Here is a 16563-nt window from a genome sequence, read left to right as displayed (position 1 = left end):
AGAGATATCCCGCGGGTAATACGCGTGCCGCGTGTTCCCATCCGACGCGTCTTCTGACTCCCCCTCGTCCCGATCCAACGCCGCTCGTGGCACGTTTTCCAGCACTATTTATTGGCTTTTGCTATTTGACTTTTTGGATACTTCAAACATTTCCCCCACGTCATGTCAACGCTTCACACGAGCGCGTGAGGCAACCTAACACACAGCAAAATTCAACCACGTCTCTCTCTTTCCGGGCCCACCAAGGCGTGCAAATATCATCCACTGGCAACCGCGCGTTTAAACCACGTTCCTCTAAGAAGTAAGGATAAAATTAATCTCGAGACTTTAAACCCACGAGTTTACTTAATGCACCAACAAAACCTTATTTATTTTCACATTTCAAAAAGCCTCGTCCAGAAAGTCAACGCCTCTCCCTCTTCTTCTTCGAAGCTTCATTTCTCCCTCTCACTCTACCGATCGGCCATGAGAGCTAAATCAAAAGATAAAAGCTCGATATCTATCACTTAAATTTTTAATTTTTTGATTTGGGTTTATCAGATTATGGGGAACGGCTTCGGGAAAGTAAGAGAGTGCTTCACCGGCGTCGAGGAACGCCGCCGTCACGGCAGACAAGACGTGTCAGTTTTAGCATCGGACCAATACGACGAGGGACTCGGGCACTCCTTCTGCTACGTCCGACCCGACCCTACTTGGCTCGCATCCTCCAAAGTCCACTCCGAAGAAGCAACCACTTTCAGAACTATCTCCGGTGCTTCCGTCAGTGCCAATACCTCCACCCCTCTCTCCACCTCCCTACTCGATCTTTACTCCTACAACAGCATCGATCGAGCGGCGGCGTTCGAGAGCTCCACCTCTTTCGCTTCGATTCCACTGCAACCCATCCCGAGAAATCTGATAAATTCAGGTCCGATTTCGAGCAATTTTGGAGCTGGAGTTCCCGGGTCGGGTCCTCTGGAAAGAGGGTTCCTTTCGGGTCCTATCGAGCGCGGGTTCATGTCGGGTCCACTCGAGCGGGGCATCTTCTCGGGTCCGATGGAAAAGGGTTACTCCGAGCAGTTGCCGCGGAGCTTCTCTATCGGCGGTCTCGGACTTAAATCGAGATCCCGGAAGGGGAAATTGATTGGGGCTTTACGGCGGGCGATATCGAAAACGGTGTACCGGGGTCAAAACGCCATCGCTTTGCCGACAAAAAGCCGAGTCGTTTCGGTGAAGGAGGATTGGGTTGTCGGCGGCGGGCAGGAGAAGATTAATCACAACGAGAATTTGACCGTTAGCAGCGTGAATTTCAGCAGCGAGGGAAGTTTGGAAGACGACGAGTCGTTAGGGTGTCAGAATCTCCACTGGGCGCAGGGGAAGGCTGGGGAGGATCGGGTGCACGTCGTCGTTTCGGAGGAGGACGGATGGGTTTTCGTCGGGATTTACGACGGATTCAACGGCCCGGATGCGCCGGATTACTTGTTGTCTAACTTGTACACGGCCGTGAACAAAGAGCTCAAGGGGTTGTTGTGGGATGAGAGGGCGGAACCGGGTGCAGTGGCCGCCCCTGCAACCTCCCCTGTTCGCTCCGAAGATTCGAATTCGGAGAGTGATGGTGACTTGGGAAGGAATCCGGAGGTGGATGAGCAGGAGAATTATCCTTGTGCAAGTGGGGAGGGGAATTTGGATTCGAATTCGAGGAGAAAAGAAGGGAGGAATTTGAAAACAAAGTACCGCGGCACGGCGAGGTATTGGGAGGATAATCAGAGGAGGTGGAGGTGTGAGTGGGATAGAGAGAGAGTGGAGCTTGATAGGAGGTTGAAGGATCAGATGAGTAAGTTTTCGGGCTCCCATGCATCCCCCGGAGCTTCTTGTGCGAATCACTCGGATGTTTTGAAGGCTCTGTCTGAAGCCTTGAGAAAAACAGAGGAGGCATATTTGGAAGTTGCTGATGAGATGCTCTTGGAAAATCCTGAATTGGCTCTGATGGGTTCTTGTGTTCTTGTGATGCTGATGAAGGGTGAGGATGTTTATGTGATGAATGTGGGTGATAGTCGCGTGGTTTTGGCGCAGAAGGCGGAACCCGATTATTGGTTAGGGAAGATTAGGCAGGATTTGGAGAGGATTAATGAGGAAACTTTGAATGATATGGAAGGATGTGACGGCGAGAGAGGCAATGCGATTCCCAATTTGACTGCTTTTCAGCTGACCACGGATCACAGCACAAGTGAAGAAGAGGTGTGTTGTGTTCCATTTTTCGTGTTGTTTCTTGTGTTTGGGTTGTTGGTTTTGAGAGGGTTGATTCATGTGTTTGTATGCTGCATTTTTCTTTTCAGGAAGTTCAGAGAATCCGAAATGAACACCCGAAAGATGCTTGCGCTGTGATGAATGACCGTGTCAAGGGCTCCTTGAAGGTCACTCGGGCTTTCGGTGCAGGTTTTCTCAAACAGGTATTGATGCATTCTACACTTATTGCTTTTCTTCAGCCCTTTTGTTAGCATTCTTTGGTTTAGTAGTCCATTACATCTCAAGCAATTGTGCTTGTAGATAATAGAGGCATATGATTATTACAGCCATTGTGATTTGTAACCTCCAACCGCACGAATGACTCACAGGAAGATTAGGAAGCACTTGAATTATCATTGCTCGATAAATTAGAGAAATATTTGAGCTGCAAAGTATAAACTTTTGAGATTTTAGATGCAACAGATGGAGGCTTTACCAATTTTTGCACATTCAATGATCTCTGTGATTTTGGATTACAATGTTATGTTACAAGATTGTTCGCGTATTGACATCCAGTATTTCCCTGTCTGCGTGCAGCCTAAATGGAACAATGCACTTCTAGAGGCATTCCAAATCGACTACATAGGGACTTCCCCATACATCACTTGTTCTCCGTCTCTCCACTACCACAGATTAGGTCCCAAGGACAGGTTTTTGATATTATCCTCCGATGGATTGTATCAATACTTTACCAACGAAGAAGCTGTTTCTGAAGTCGAACTTTTCATCACATTGCAACCTGAAGGAGATCCGGCGCAGCATCTGGTTGAGGAAGTGCTGTTTCGTGCTGCAAAAAGGGCCGGTAAGTTGCTGGCAAAATTAGAGAAAACATTGTTCTTAAAATAGAAAAGTGTAATTCTCAGAACACTAACACAACGAACTTGGTTTACATGACTCTCAGGAATGGACTTCCACGACCTTCTCCAAATACCACAAGGGGATCGAAGGCGGTACCACGATGATGTTTCTATCATCGTTATTTCATTAGAAGGAAGAATATGGAGATCATGTGTATAAGTAGAGAAAATAACAGATAAACAGGCAAAAATATAGAGAATCCCGGAAAAAGTCATGCATTTTCCTTCCTCATTCGACATTTTTTTCTTCGTTTTTTTCCCTAATCACCTCTGTAAAATACCAATTAAGCTTCAGGAAGTACCTGAGGAGGAACTTGGTTGTGCAGTTTTCTGGGTGGTGAGGACTGTAAAGATATAAAATCTTGTTCTCCAGTTGATTATATAAACTTGTCATAGAAAAACAAAATTGTAATTTTTCGAATAAGCGACGTTCCTTGCGAAAAGGGTTTTGTTTGGCAGTCTTCTCTACCATCGCTTTCCTGTACATCTTTTTTTATGCAACTTTTCATCTCAGCAGCATCTGCATCTTCTGCTTTTCTTGTGAGCAATTGCATTGTTGGCTTTCCAAATGTTCTTCTGCCGTTACAAATACTAGGTTTTGGATATTTGTGCTCCCTTTTCAGCATATGCATGGATATAGGGGTGCTATCTTCACATCCCTTTTTATCTCTTACACACTTTCTATCAACTTCTATCTTCTAATCTTCCTAAATCCATTCAATCTGAAAGCCGGACATTGAGAAGGGTGCGTGGGGTGATAAAATGATTGAAAATCGGAAATTGAAAAGGTATCCGGGAGGTAAAAGGAGGTGTGTAAATAACACCATCAGTTGATATATATTGGTTCCACACACAGAAAGTGAAGCTCTTTATTTGTGTTGCACTTATTCTTTAGGGTATATGTTCTTTGTGAGATTTCTGTGAGATTTGTGTGGTACCAAAAGTTGAATTGTGCAACTTCAATGTACCATCATGTACTGAATCAGAGGTTACGGTAGTTTGGTGGAGAATTTCCCACTTTTTATTTTCCAACATATTCTTTTATTCTGAATGAAGAATCATCACAAGGTCAATGCGAATACGTCAACCTTTTAATTGACCATGTGCATAAAACCCAAACCATTGTTTCTAAGTTTTAGCCAAGGAACCGGATCTCTTCCGGACCCAATAAAATTGAGATTGTCGTGTAAAGGATTCGTGCCATTAAAATTTGATGCAACGGCTATCATTATTATAATTTTTAGAGGACTTCCTGTTTGTAACCATTAGATCAAATTTCAACGGCACAGATTCTTTGCTTAGCAGATTTAGTTTTATTGGGTCTAGAGGGGATCCAGTTCCTTTAGCCAATTGGAATCCACAGCCCTTTTGAGTTTTGACTATTTCATGCACGTGAGAAATATAAGTCGAGCAATGCTTTTTTTTTTTTTTAACGAATGAAACGAAAAAGAGAGGGGTGAGTTTAGCCTCACAATGGACGAGCAATAATATGATTCAAAATCGTTTTTGGCGAGAATCGAATCTAAGACCCCTCACTTACAAGTGAAGAAGAATATCACTAGACAGTAGTACTAAGTGGCGAGAAATACTATCCAGTCATTCAAAATTTATTACATTGTTGATATTTTTTTAGTATATTTGTCTTATGTACTCTAGTAGGGTTCGCAAATACTCGAGAGTATGTCAACATTGTAGTCATTAGGCAGTTTTGTGTCTTAAATAGTATTATAAAACTCCAGGTGTAAGGGTAAGAGAGTCAGAATAGCAGTTATCACATGCATCTTACATATCTTTTGATCAAACTGATTCATTTACAGTAAAAAAAATGACTCTTTACACATAAAAAGTCAGACATTTTCTATTCATACACGCATACGAGATTTTTTTTTATTTGCACCCGTTTATAGTATATAAATACTGAGATCTTTGACTGTTGAATCATTGATCGCATATCCAACCATCAACTGTTCTTGAACATGCCATACAGTGTAGTTGAATTGTATATATGTATTTTGGTGATGCCACGCAGCAAATGGAGAGCGCCAAGACATGCAGGACTTTTGCTCATAGGTTTGGAGCTTTAATTAGAAATTATAGTTCTCCTAACCGCTATCCACTTCTGAAATCCATAGTAAATGCAAAATACAACGCAGTTGGGGAAAGGTGGATGCCAGAATCAGACAGAGACTCGCTCCCTAATGAATGATGTAATAAGGCTACCCATCACCATATATCTGTGTCATTGAAGTTTCAAACTGCAAATCTTCTGAATATTTCTTCGGTTGCAGCGGTTGAGTTAAGATTTTTAAATAATGGGTCATAATTTCAATTGAAAAAACTTTATTGGACTATTTCGTTGAGTAGCTAGTACGAACATGTCGATTCTTGCCGACGTATGTCAACAACTATTATGATATGTAAGTCTAGTCAATGATGACTATAAAAAACTGCACAGTAACGTTGAAGACTACCAAAACTTGTCAACCGAGGCATTTAGACTCGCACAGAAGAAAAGAGAAAGAACAAAAAAATGGATGGCAAACAAATATAAAAAGTAAGTAGATGTAATTTAGTTTACCCTACTGTTTATAAGATCAACTACACATATAATATTTATAAAGTTGTAAAAGTCGTCGACAACTAATAACCCTATTCTGAATCCACCGCTGCAGTTAAGTTAGTGCAATTTCAGCCTATCCCATTCACTTTCTTCGTTGAGAGGACAGAAGTGCAGAGCTTTTGTGCGGCCAATTGAAAGGTTTTTTGCTTTACGCCCCACAACAAGAGGAAAGATTTTGGAAATTTAGGAATAATGGCGGTCAGTCGAGGTTCCTAGTGAGCATGGGGGCTTGGAAACTTGAACCGGCCCAATCAAGAAAATGGGCTCCGTCTGAACTTTGTGTGTCGTACATTACATTGGGTTGGTTTGGGCTTTAACATGATAATAAGTTTTTTTTTTTTCGTAATAAATGATATTCTTTACATTAAAGATGTGGGATGCAAGTGTTTTTGCGAAAAAGGGGTGGAGTGTGAGCCAAACATCACAATAGACTAGTAATTATGTGATTCAAATTCGTCTTTGAGAGAATCAAATCAAAGACCTCTTACTTACAAGTGAAGAGATTAAAGAGGAATACCACCAGATCGTACCAAGTGACATAATAAGGTCATGTTCAATGAGAAGAAAATGTCAATTAGTACTAGAGACTAGTGATATTTCTCTTTTCATTTGTAAATAGGACATCTTGAGTTTGATTTTTATGAATGTGATATTTCTCTTTTCATTTGGTCAAAATGTAATTTAACATCAATACTCCATCACCTTGTATAATTAACATCGTTATATTAAAAAAATAGGAAGAAATAAACTGACAATTAGAAATGCACTGCACTGTATAGTCATTGCAAATGACGTATTTATTGGTGACTCCTTCCAAGTACTGAGTAGTCATTGGGACTTCCACATTGCTAAAGTCATTGCTAGTGAGTTTCAGAAGAAAAAAAACAAGTCATTGCTAGTGTCATCAAACGAATTTATTCAAATTATAAATATTATAACTAATTCATGGACATTGCTTGAGATTTGACTTTTTATTTGTCGATTTGCTCCTTAATTTGTATGAAATTATCAATTTCTTCTTGAGTTGTAATTTTAGCTGATTACTTCTTGAGCTTTTATAAATAGCTAATTTTTCCCTACGGTAGATTTTGAAAATTTTCATCATATTTTCTATCCATTTTGTCACATGGACAAATGTATGACAACTATACGAGGGCAAAAACATATTTTCTTTTTGGTAGATTGGGCGCTAAGCCAACACTTAACCTCTGCTAATTGGACTCTCATGACTAATTCAAACAGAAAGTGTGCCAAGTAAACTAGCGAAAGAGAATAAGAAGGAAAAAAAATAATCTGATGTCTGCATTAAGGATAAAATTACTTTATTGCCTTCAAATATTTGTCATGTGACCAAAAATAGGTAGAAAATTGGATGAAAAATTTCAAATTTAATGTCGGAAAAATTAGCTAATTACAAAAGTTCAGGAGAATAATCAGCTCTGTAGCCATCGATTGGTCACTTTGACGATGTCAACTTTATACTAATCGACAGATCAGATGTTCCTAATCTTCAATTCCCAACCATAAGCAACCTATGATTTGTCAATTAAATAGAAGTGGTAAGCCGGAGTTCAAATGATATTTTAGCAACGTTATTGTCACACAGTGCATGAAAGTGGCAAGTGCAAGAGGTGTACAGCTACACCGTTAAATATGGGGCAAAATTGCCCACAAGATTCAAATTTCTTTGCGGTCCACTTCAAATTCAAACCAAAACACCGACCGTTCTGCACTAATGCATGTAGACAAAGGACAAGGGTTGTCTGCCCTCTCACTTTTCGTGCCCTTCCGTATCCTCTTGTTTTGTATGATCACGGTTAAGCCACGACAACATTTTATATTGTTTTTTTTATAGAGATAATAAGACAAAAATGAATAGTAATATAAAATGTTGACGTGACTTAATCGTGACCACATAAATAGGAGGGCACGGGAGGGCACTGGAAGTGGGAGGGGAGACAATCCTTGTCCGTAGACAAATCAGATGGTGACTTCACATCCTTGTTAGGGCAACTCCACTCATTTTACTAACAGGCACTGTTCTAAAAATCTCCGCCTAGGCGCTAGGTGGTTGGTCACCGTCCCAATTAGTCCCTAGGCGTTCGAAAATTAGGAAAATGTGTCTAGACCCGCCCTCATAAACTGCCTAGGTCACGACTTTCACTTAGACAAAAAATTGATAGCTTTCATTTTGCACTTTGATTTTTCAATAAAATGTAAGACTTAATGAATACTTAGATGAAAGATCATTATATGCTTGTTCCCCTTGTTTTCAACATGTTCTAATACTTTATAACATATATATCATTTTATTTTGCAATTTATGTATCCCAATATAATTATATGTGTTTTTTTAAGTATAAATAGACTTATTTATACAACATATAATAAATCTACTTAAATCCGCCTTGGTCCCGCCTAGCCGCCAGACCCCAGCTCACCGCCTAACTATAACCTAGTGTCTTTTAAAACCTTGCCTACGGAAAAGAAATTTAAATTTGAGTGCAGTGAGCAGAGTACACGGCTCTATCCAACTTAACAAAACACACGTCTTCAAAATTAATTTAAACAACATTTGCTTTCAAGTTGGAAGTTTCAAAGCCTCCTCACGTCGGTTGCTACATCACTCAAACTTTTCAACTTTGAAATCTTCTCCCCCAAAAAAACACTCTCCCCAATTAATTAACTTAAACAATTGACTTTGGTGTCTCATTCTTCCAATATGATTACATATGGAAAGGAAGTCTCACCGCCCTTTATTTGTTAGAAAATAGGTGTTGTATCTAATCTAACGCCAAACTGGTCTACAGGACTTTCTTCTTCTTCTTCTTCTTCTTCTTCTCTCTTTCCTCTCATGTTTCTCAACTCGGAAACTCAGAAATGTCGATCTTAAGCAACAATAGCAGCAGCAACGATGGAGCACCTTCATTTCATGAGTTCAAGAAACAAGCTTCTTTCTTCTTCAAGGAGAAGATCAAGACTGCAAGACTAGTCCTCACAGATGTTACACCAGCTCAATTGTAAGTTTCAATCAATCTTTTCTCTGGTGCATAGCTAAGTTGGCTAGAGCAGCGTGCTCCCGCTTCCCTTCTGCAGCCAAGTTTGAATCCGTCTCCTCATAGTTTAGATAAGATTAGAATATCCGCCTCCTCTCGTTTTTCTGATTTATTAGCTGAACTTTGTGAGATGGGATTTGGTGGTTTTTTGTTGGTCTGGTTTTGGTCATGGAACTCCTTGTGACTCTGGATTCTGATGTGATGAACTTTTTCATCGGTGTTTAATGTGTGAAGATTGACTGAAGAAGCTACAAATGGGAATCCATTGTCACTAGACACAAGGACCTTGGGTTCAATTTCAAAGGCTGCTTTTGAACTGGATGATTACACAAGAATTGTGGAGATTTTGCACAAAAGGTATCTGTTTTTACTTTTTTTCACTTTCTCTTTCTGTTTTGTTTGGTACGGTTTTCTCCTCCCATCTTTTACTGTTTGATTTATTCAATCCGGCGGCTAGAAAAACAGGGAGGATTGTATGAGGAGAAAAATGAGTGTAGAAATCACTATCTTTTACGCTCACTTGAGATTTAGTATTTATGTAACTTTGGTGATTAATCTATGTTTTTGTAATTGTGTATCAGATTAGTGAATTTTGACAGAAAGAACTGGAGGGTATCCTACAATTCTCTGATTGTAGTTGAGCATTTACTTACTCATGGACCGGAAAGTGTTGCAGTTGAGTTTGAGGTAGACAAAGATGTTATTGAACAGATGGGAAGCTTTCAGCATATAGATGAGAAAGGGTACGTAATTCTGGTATCATTTCCGAGAACTGCTATTGACACTCCAAAACATAGTCGTTCTGAACATCTTCTCGTTCATTTTTGAATGGGAGGAGTGCAGCATGACTTTGAGAAGGAGTAATTTGTGAGATGTCTAAATATTTATGATGCAGATTCAACTGGGGCCTTGCTCTTAGAAAGAAGTCGGGGAGAATTTTGAAACTGCTAGAGAAAGGGCCTCTTCTCAAAGAGGAGAGAGACAGAGCTAGGAAGCTAACAAGAGGGATCCAAGGGTTTGGAAGCTTCTGCCAAAGATCATCTGGTTCTTCATTACAAGGAATTCTTGGAGAATCATCATTTCAAACGTATGGAAGGTCGAATTCTCAATTTCTCTCCAGCGACGATGAAAACCAAGAGAATCAGTTTCCATCATCTGACGTCGAAGATTTTACTAAGAAAGTTGAAGAATCAAAGCGGAGCAACGGAAGCTTTGCGATCATTGAGGCCGTCAAGGACGAAGCAGAGAAACCCGAAACTTTTAGTTTTAAAGAAAACTTGGTTCCAAAGAAGGAAGAGTTAGAGAGGTGTAACTGCAAGGGAGAGTCTAACCCACTTTTGGGAGGTGAGAAAGATGTGTCTGGATTTGAAGTTTCAGCTGAGAATGAACACCCCTTCAATGAAACACACAATCCAAGTGCTGCTTCATTGCTTGCTGCAAGTTAATGCACTCGTATAAAAAAGACCATTTGTCAACTGATGCTCCTATTACGCTCGTAATCTCTGAAGGACGAGAACCAGCTGTAATATCTACATCGAGAATTCAAGTATTGTATACACTATTAGTCTAATCGTTTAAAGTGTGCAACTCGAAGAGTATGTTATTTACAAATAGCGTTGATAGTGTGCAACCCGAACCCGCATATTTTTTTACACCAGTGAACGGTTGAGATTATGAGTAAATATACTCCATCTTGATGTTTCCCAATTTAGTAAACTTACAATTAAACCATGTCTTGGAGCATGCTTAGCTAATACAGTCGTAACATTAGAAAACTAATCTGGCTATTTGCATAGTGTGATTGTATCTCGTTAACTTTACAATGCTTTCAAATTTTGGTAGCTTTTATAAAACAAGCACTTTCCCAATCATTGCATGATATACAATCGTTACAACAAAAATCTACACGTGTGAATGTCGATATGAATGACATAGCGACGACATACTTACATGAAAGGACTGAGATTTCAAGTCTTGCAAAGCCAATCTTGAATAGCAAGCCGCAGGGCGTGGTTGGGAGTGAGATGCAAGTGACTCAATTTCAAATTGGTCATCGGAGAAGTTTCGCGACAATTTTGTAACCATCCACGCAAAGCTTCACCTTCGTAAGTGAAGCCATCAGCTGCCAATTGAGGGTCATGCATTATTTCCTGAAAACGACGAACAATGTGCGTCAGCCATTAAGTTGAAAGTTGTTTGACACCCTAGCTCTTATATTCAAGTTAAAAGCTTGGAGCTTTTTGGTGCAAAAGTTACAATTGACTAGCTTAGTCCTGAGTCTAAATCATTGATCTCAATATTTCTTGTGATAAGTTCCTAAGGCATGTCAAACAAAATTTCGGTTTTAAGGCCTCACGGCACCTTCATGAATTAATAAACAGAAAATCAATTGAATCCGAGGATTAATAGAATTAGGAACATTAGCAAACGAGGGTAATTAGTATAACTCACCTGAAGGATCGGACACAAGAAAAAAGATGGCACTGGTCGCTCTTCCGAGGCATGCAACTGCTCCAATTCCCTCACTAAAGCTGGTGTAAGCTCTGGTCTTTCCCTAATATTCAATTCACAGCATTGCAAACCAAGATCCACCAATCGCGTTGCCACAGATATAGGCCATTCTCCAGCGGAAGAATCCAGGATTGAAGCCAACTTTCCACCTAAAACTGCCTTGCGCACCTCACCAGCTATGCCAACTGGCGGCCGTCTGGTGACTAACTGCAGAATGATCAGCCCAAAGGAATAAATATCAGACTTGGGCGTCAGGACTCCGATTCTCTGCACCTCTGGATCTGTGTAAGGAAAAGCACCCTTTGGCTCAGCCCCCCGGGGGAAACTTCGCGTGTAAAGATTGTCTTCAGTTACCAGCCTGCAAATCCCGAAATCACAGATCTTGCATCTGAGTTCAGAATCTAGTAGTATGTTTTGCGGCTTCAAATCACCATGGACAATCTTCTCAGGTTTAGATGAGTGCAAGAAGCAAAGGGCACTAGAGATTTCAGCAATTATCCGTGTTCGGGTCTTCCATGTCATTGGAGATATATTGCTTTTCCTAAAAAGATGGTCTTGCAGGCTCCCGTTTGATAGGTACTCGTATACAAGCGACCATGCTTCTGGACACACACCAAGCAAGGTCACAAGATGACGATGCTGTAATTTTCCAAGAACTTGCACCTGCAAGCAATGCACAGAGAAAAACAAATATGAGCATCTTTTGAAGTGCCGTTGACATTAATCACTGTATCAGCTTGACATATAATTGAGAGAGAGACCTCTTGCTGAAACTCGGCTTGTTCTTGCATGTTATGTGGATGCAACTTCCTTATGGCAACAGTTCTGCCCAGCATTTCTCCCTTATAAACACAACCATATCCCCCCTGCCCGATTTTAAAGCTGTCAGAAAAATTGCATGTTGCAGTCTGCAAATCTGACAATGAGAATTCTGCTAACTTGGGCAGTTCTTCAACAAACCCAATGAGCCCATTGCAGTTTGCGGCTCCAGCTTGTCGATGATTTCTCCACCGCTCAATCCAGCGAAGGCCTTCCATCTTCTGTCTTTGAATACTCTGTTTTTCCTGCCAAAGAGTTGCAATCGAAGCCTGAATTTGCTTCACTTCCCCGGAAGCTTCATCAACCCTTCGACTTGCTTCCTGTGCTCGGATGTCTAGAAGGGCAATATTTCTCATGACCCTCCTTATCTCACCACTAATTTCTTCCTTCTCTTCCAAGAGTTTTTGTTCTTCCTCAATCGTGGTTCTCAGGGCATCCTCAGCCTCTTTTCTAAGTTTAACTTCTCGGGCACGGGCTAACTCAAATGCCTTGACCTGAAACGGAGAAAAACAATTGTGAGTTAGGAGTAACTCACCAGATTCATGAATAAATTATTTCATTACAACATAGTTTTCAAGATCATTAGATATGTCGTAATAACCCACATATAAAATGTTTCAAATATCTTCTTTGCCAAGAAATTCTTAATCAGCAATTTGTGCTTACTAATCTTCTGAAAGTATTGAGAAGTTCCCTTCAATGCGTAACACAAATTTATATTTATCTTCACACTCATAGTCATAAACTTGAAAGTACTCAGGAAGTTCCCTTGATTACATCAAACAAATTTATTTTGAGTGTAACACTCTTGAAATGGATCATGTACCGTAACTTCTAGGAATCACAAACCAAAATGTTAGTCCTTAAGAGGCAACATCAACTCGCAGTTACCTTGTTGATAGCATTCATTGCTTCAGATTCTAAACTTTTGCACTTCGATAGCTCTGCAAACGCCTTGTCCCTTGAGGTCTCAGCTTCTGTTGTAGCTTCCGTAAGCATACGATATAAGCTCTGTTCCTCAATGGTTAAATCAGAATCTGAAGACGTCCTTCCCTCAGCAGAAATATATCCAGAACCAGAGCTAGTACTTGTACTCGTTGAAGTATGAATATTGTAGGGTAAGCACGTATCTGTAGGACAAGCTAAAGTTGGCGATGCTTCGCGGAGGTTCGTATTCTCTCTATTTTCAAACGATCTAGACCTCAAACTTTCTGCAGATGCAACCTGCAGTTGCCTACATGAGGTTGGAAAACTTTGGCCTTCTGAAGCATCTCTCGTCCAGATATGTTTCCCTTTGTTGATAAACCATATTTCACAGAACAATGGAGCACATTTGGCTGCGTAATTTGCCTTGCTGGAGCTCTTTTTCACCTTCAGGCAACTATATTACAATATTAGAAAGACAACTCAGCTACTATGCAATATTAATAAAAATATAACGAATTATGTATTTGCAAAAGATACAGCATTCAAGTTTCATGAGAACAAAACCATGAAAACGTAAATTTCATTGCCTAACCGAGAAAGAAAACTTCAGAAAATAAAACTTCACAACTACATTTCATTTTGTTTATTGCTTAGTCAATTTACTTGCTCCCCCAGGGTGTGTTCAACTCCTACTTAGTGGGGTAGGAGTTGACCCGTGGACCACTCCCTTGGTAAGAACCGGCCTTGAGAGTTTGGGAGCACAAGGTGAATTCTTAAATACGTCCCTTAATAGCTAATACATAAAACTTGACAGAATAATAATTCGATATGTGTACAGAAAAACAAAAAACGAAACAAAAGTACTCACAAGACAAAGATTTTGGATATATATACATCTTAAGTCAACAAAAAACACTTGAGCCCCACATGTCCACGGTTATTTATACTTGGCATTTTGTATTAAAGCACTTGAAACAAGGTTACGCATTGGGGTTTAAGTAAACATAGTTTTATTTTCTTTTCTAAGATGATGCATTCATGGTTGGACTGAAGTCAGGGCTTTTGCTGAGGGTGAATATTTGTAGGCCTCATTTGCCTACCCTAAGGGAGGAGGGACGACCACTGGACCATAGCATAATCAGTTCCCAAATACATGTTTACCAATGTTTGAGGAAGCTCTTCGATATCCCCTTTTTTTTATTGCAGTACAAATAAGCTGGACAGCCAAGTTCGTGTCTGAGTGATTAGCAATTTTATGCAGACCACAGTATACGACCTAATTGTGCTTTTTTATAAGTAGGTTAACTTTCATAAGCAAAGATTAGACTTCAAGTGGAAACTTATCCAATTTATGCACCACTTACTTTTCTGGTACAGCTCCCATAACAAGCTTCCTAACACCATTTTTGTTGACCAACTCTACAATTCCTTTCTGAATTTCATCAGCTTCAACCATATCAATGCTTGCTTTAACCTGTAAAGTAAATGGTTACACTAATATACTTCTTTCGAATAATTTATTTATGCACGATATATGCAATTTCGAATCAGTTATCATGCAATTATCACTTTAAGAAGGATAGTGCTATTCACACACCCAATTTTACCTCCGACACACCCTTGTTAATTTTTGGCCATTCATCTTCAATTCGTTCGATCCGACTGCCAGAAATTGAAAAGGGTGTGTGAGAAGTAAAAAAGGGTGTGTGGATAGCACTACCCTTTAAGAAATGTGGAATTTGCCTCTTAGTTTTTCAGAAAAATTTAACATCGAAGCTGAACTATCAAGGCATACTGTTTTCAGCACCGATGGAGCAAAAGATAATATGTAAAGCAACAAAAACTTTGTTCATGAAGCAAAAAACTAGAGAGCTGAATAAGTGAACTAAAAGGTTTTGCCAAATATGAAGAACATCAAATGAGGGCAACTATGTTCAATTCTTCCCTAACGAACTGCGTAACTTTATACATGCTATGAAAGTAAACACAAAACGTAAAGATTGATTTAAGAAATCATAAAAGAAAAACAAAGCAAACACCTTTGCTATAGAGCAAGCCCTCAAATAATTTTGCAACAGCTTCATTTTCCGCTCCTTCTCCTCCTTCCTGAAAGCCGACACCACCTCGGCATTTGCCTGACTTGCGGGCAGTTTTCCTACTGCACAATCGATGTAATCATGATTTATATACAATTTCAAACAAATCAAAGAAGAAGTAAAGAAGAATAAAAAGAAGAAAAAGGTCTCAGATCACTTAGCAGACGCCTGAAATAAGAACTGAAAATGGTAGATCATAAGAACCCCTTTCTTTTCTCGGATGCAAAATGGAGGGCAGCAGACAGAAGATGATTGACTTTCCATTCATAACACATATATTCATAACATTTTTGAAGTACAATTCCTCAAAAACCATACAAGTAAAATAATTTCAACGAGAAACTCATAGAATCAAGAAATATTAGAAGCTTTTCGCCATAAGTGAATAACTTGGAACCATTTTACCAGAGAGAGAGAAGCTTACAGAGAGTTGGAATGTGCTGAGAAGGCTTATGAACATGAAGAAGACAAATTTCTTTACACCCAAAGTGCTTGAAAGTCCAACGAAGCAAGCTCAGAGCTTTCTCCACAGACTTCCCAACCGCCACGTGCACCTTGTCACCACCACCACCACCGTCTTCTTCAAAAATCTCAGGCGACCGAGTGGAGGAAGTCGCCGGCCGGTCAAACCCACGTCGGAAACTCACCGGAGAAGAGAACCCAGAAAGGGATACAGCCACCGAGCCATGGTGCGGGTGCGAAGGCTGTACGAGCTCCATGGAAATGGAAGGGTGAGGTGGACGCAGCTCCGCCGGTGGTGGCGGAGTTGGGGTCTGAGGTTTGCGGGTGTTGGTGCTGTTGGGAAGCAAGTGGGAGGGGCGCATGTGGGGATTGGAATTGATGATTACAGGAGTGAGAATTCGTGGAATTTGTATGGATTTGTTGGAGTTCTTTGTTTCCAAAGGAGGCTTGACCATTGGTGCTGACTTGATAGTGACACTCGAAAATGTTGACGGTGGAGGGAGGAATTAGATTTTAATTTTTCCTCTGTTTTCGGTCAAGATTGTTAAAAAATAAAAACACAAGAAAAAACCATGAGGGCATCTTCATGGCATCTTTTTTATTCTTTTGAATTTTTGGAGTTAAACTCACCTTCGGAGGATTGCGACCCTTGTCCTGATCATTGTAGTATGTGTGTCGCCCAAGGCATAACGAATATGATGACTTGACGTCATAAAACCTCTATATTCATAATCTTATGATCAAATCAGTTTTACTATATGAAGAGGTTATTACTTAACAGTTTGGAGTTAAACTCACCTTCGGGGGATTGCGACCCTTGTCCTGACCATTGTAGTATGTGTGTCGCCCATGGCATAACGGATATGATGACTTGACGCCATAAAACCTCTATATTCATAATTTTATGATCAAATCAGTTTTACTATATGAAAAGGTTATTACTTAACAGA

At 40.1% G+C, this 16563-nt stretch overlaps 3 protein-coding genes across 3 annotated transcripts; 2 read left to right on the top strand and 1 right to left on the bottom strand.

Annotated features, from left to right (window-relative positions):
- Positions 1 to 359: 359 nt before the first annotated feature.
- On the top strand, positions 360 to 3580 carry LOC103933446 (probable protein phosphatase 2C 23). Its single transcript, XM_009343144.3, has 4 exons — positions 360 to 2217; positions 2316 to 2429; positions 2803 to 3067; positions 3167 to 3580. The coding sequence occupies exons 1-4, from the start codon at positions 544 to 546 to the stop codon at positions 3280 to 3282; spliced, it is 2169 nt and encodes a 722-aa protein (XP_009341419.2). The 5' UTR covers positions 360 to 543; the 3' UTR covers positions 3283 to 3580.
- Positions 3581 to 8353: 4773 nt separating this feature from the next.
- Positions 8354 to 10529, top strand: LOC103933447 (epsin-3). Its single transcript, XM_048569141.1, has 4 exons — positions 8354 to 8762; positions 9033 to 9155; positions 9380 to 9541; positions 9694 to 10529. The coding sequence occupies exons 1-4, from the start codon at positions 8623 to 8625 to the stop codon at positions 10241 to 10243; spliced, it is 975 nt and encodes a 324-aa protein (XP_048425098.1). The 5' UTR covers positions 8354 to 8622; the 3' UTR covers positions 10244 to 10529.
- A 15-nt stretch (positions 10530 to 10544) lies between these two features.
- Positions 10545 to 16112, bottom strand: LOC103933448 (U-box domain-containing protein 33). Its single transcript, XM_048569140.1, has 7 exons — positions 15576 to 16112; positions 15095 to 15213; positions 14420 to 14529; positions 13020 to 13509; positions 12071 to 12622; positions 11250 to 11972; positions 10545 to 10948 (listed from the first exon to the last, which is right to left on the bottom strand). The coding sequence occupies exons 1-7, from the start codon at positions 16066 to 16068 to the stop codon at positions 10766 to 10768; spliced, it is 2670 nt and encodes an 889-aa protein (XP_048425097.1). The 5' UTR covers positions 16069 to 16112; the 3' UTR covers positions 10545 to 10765.
- Positions 16113 to 16563: the final 451 nt, after the last annotated feature.

The sequence above is a fragment of a genome, unplaced genomic scaffold (assembly GCF_019419815.1).
Source record: "Pyrus x bretschneideri cultivar Hongxiangsu unplaced genomic scaffold, Pyrus_bretschneideri_v1 Contig5, whole genome shotgun sequence".
NCBI lineage: Eukaryota > Viridiplantae > Streptophyta > Magnoliopsida > Rosales > Rosaceae > Pyrus > Pyrus x bretschneideri.
The sequence above is the reverse complement of the archived record's forward strand: the minus strand, read 5'-3'. Positions and strand labels throughout refer to the sequence as shown.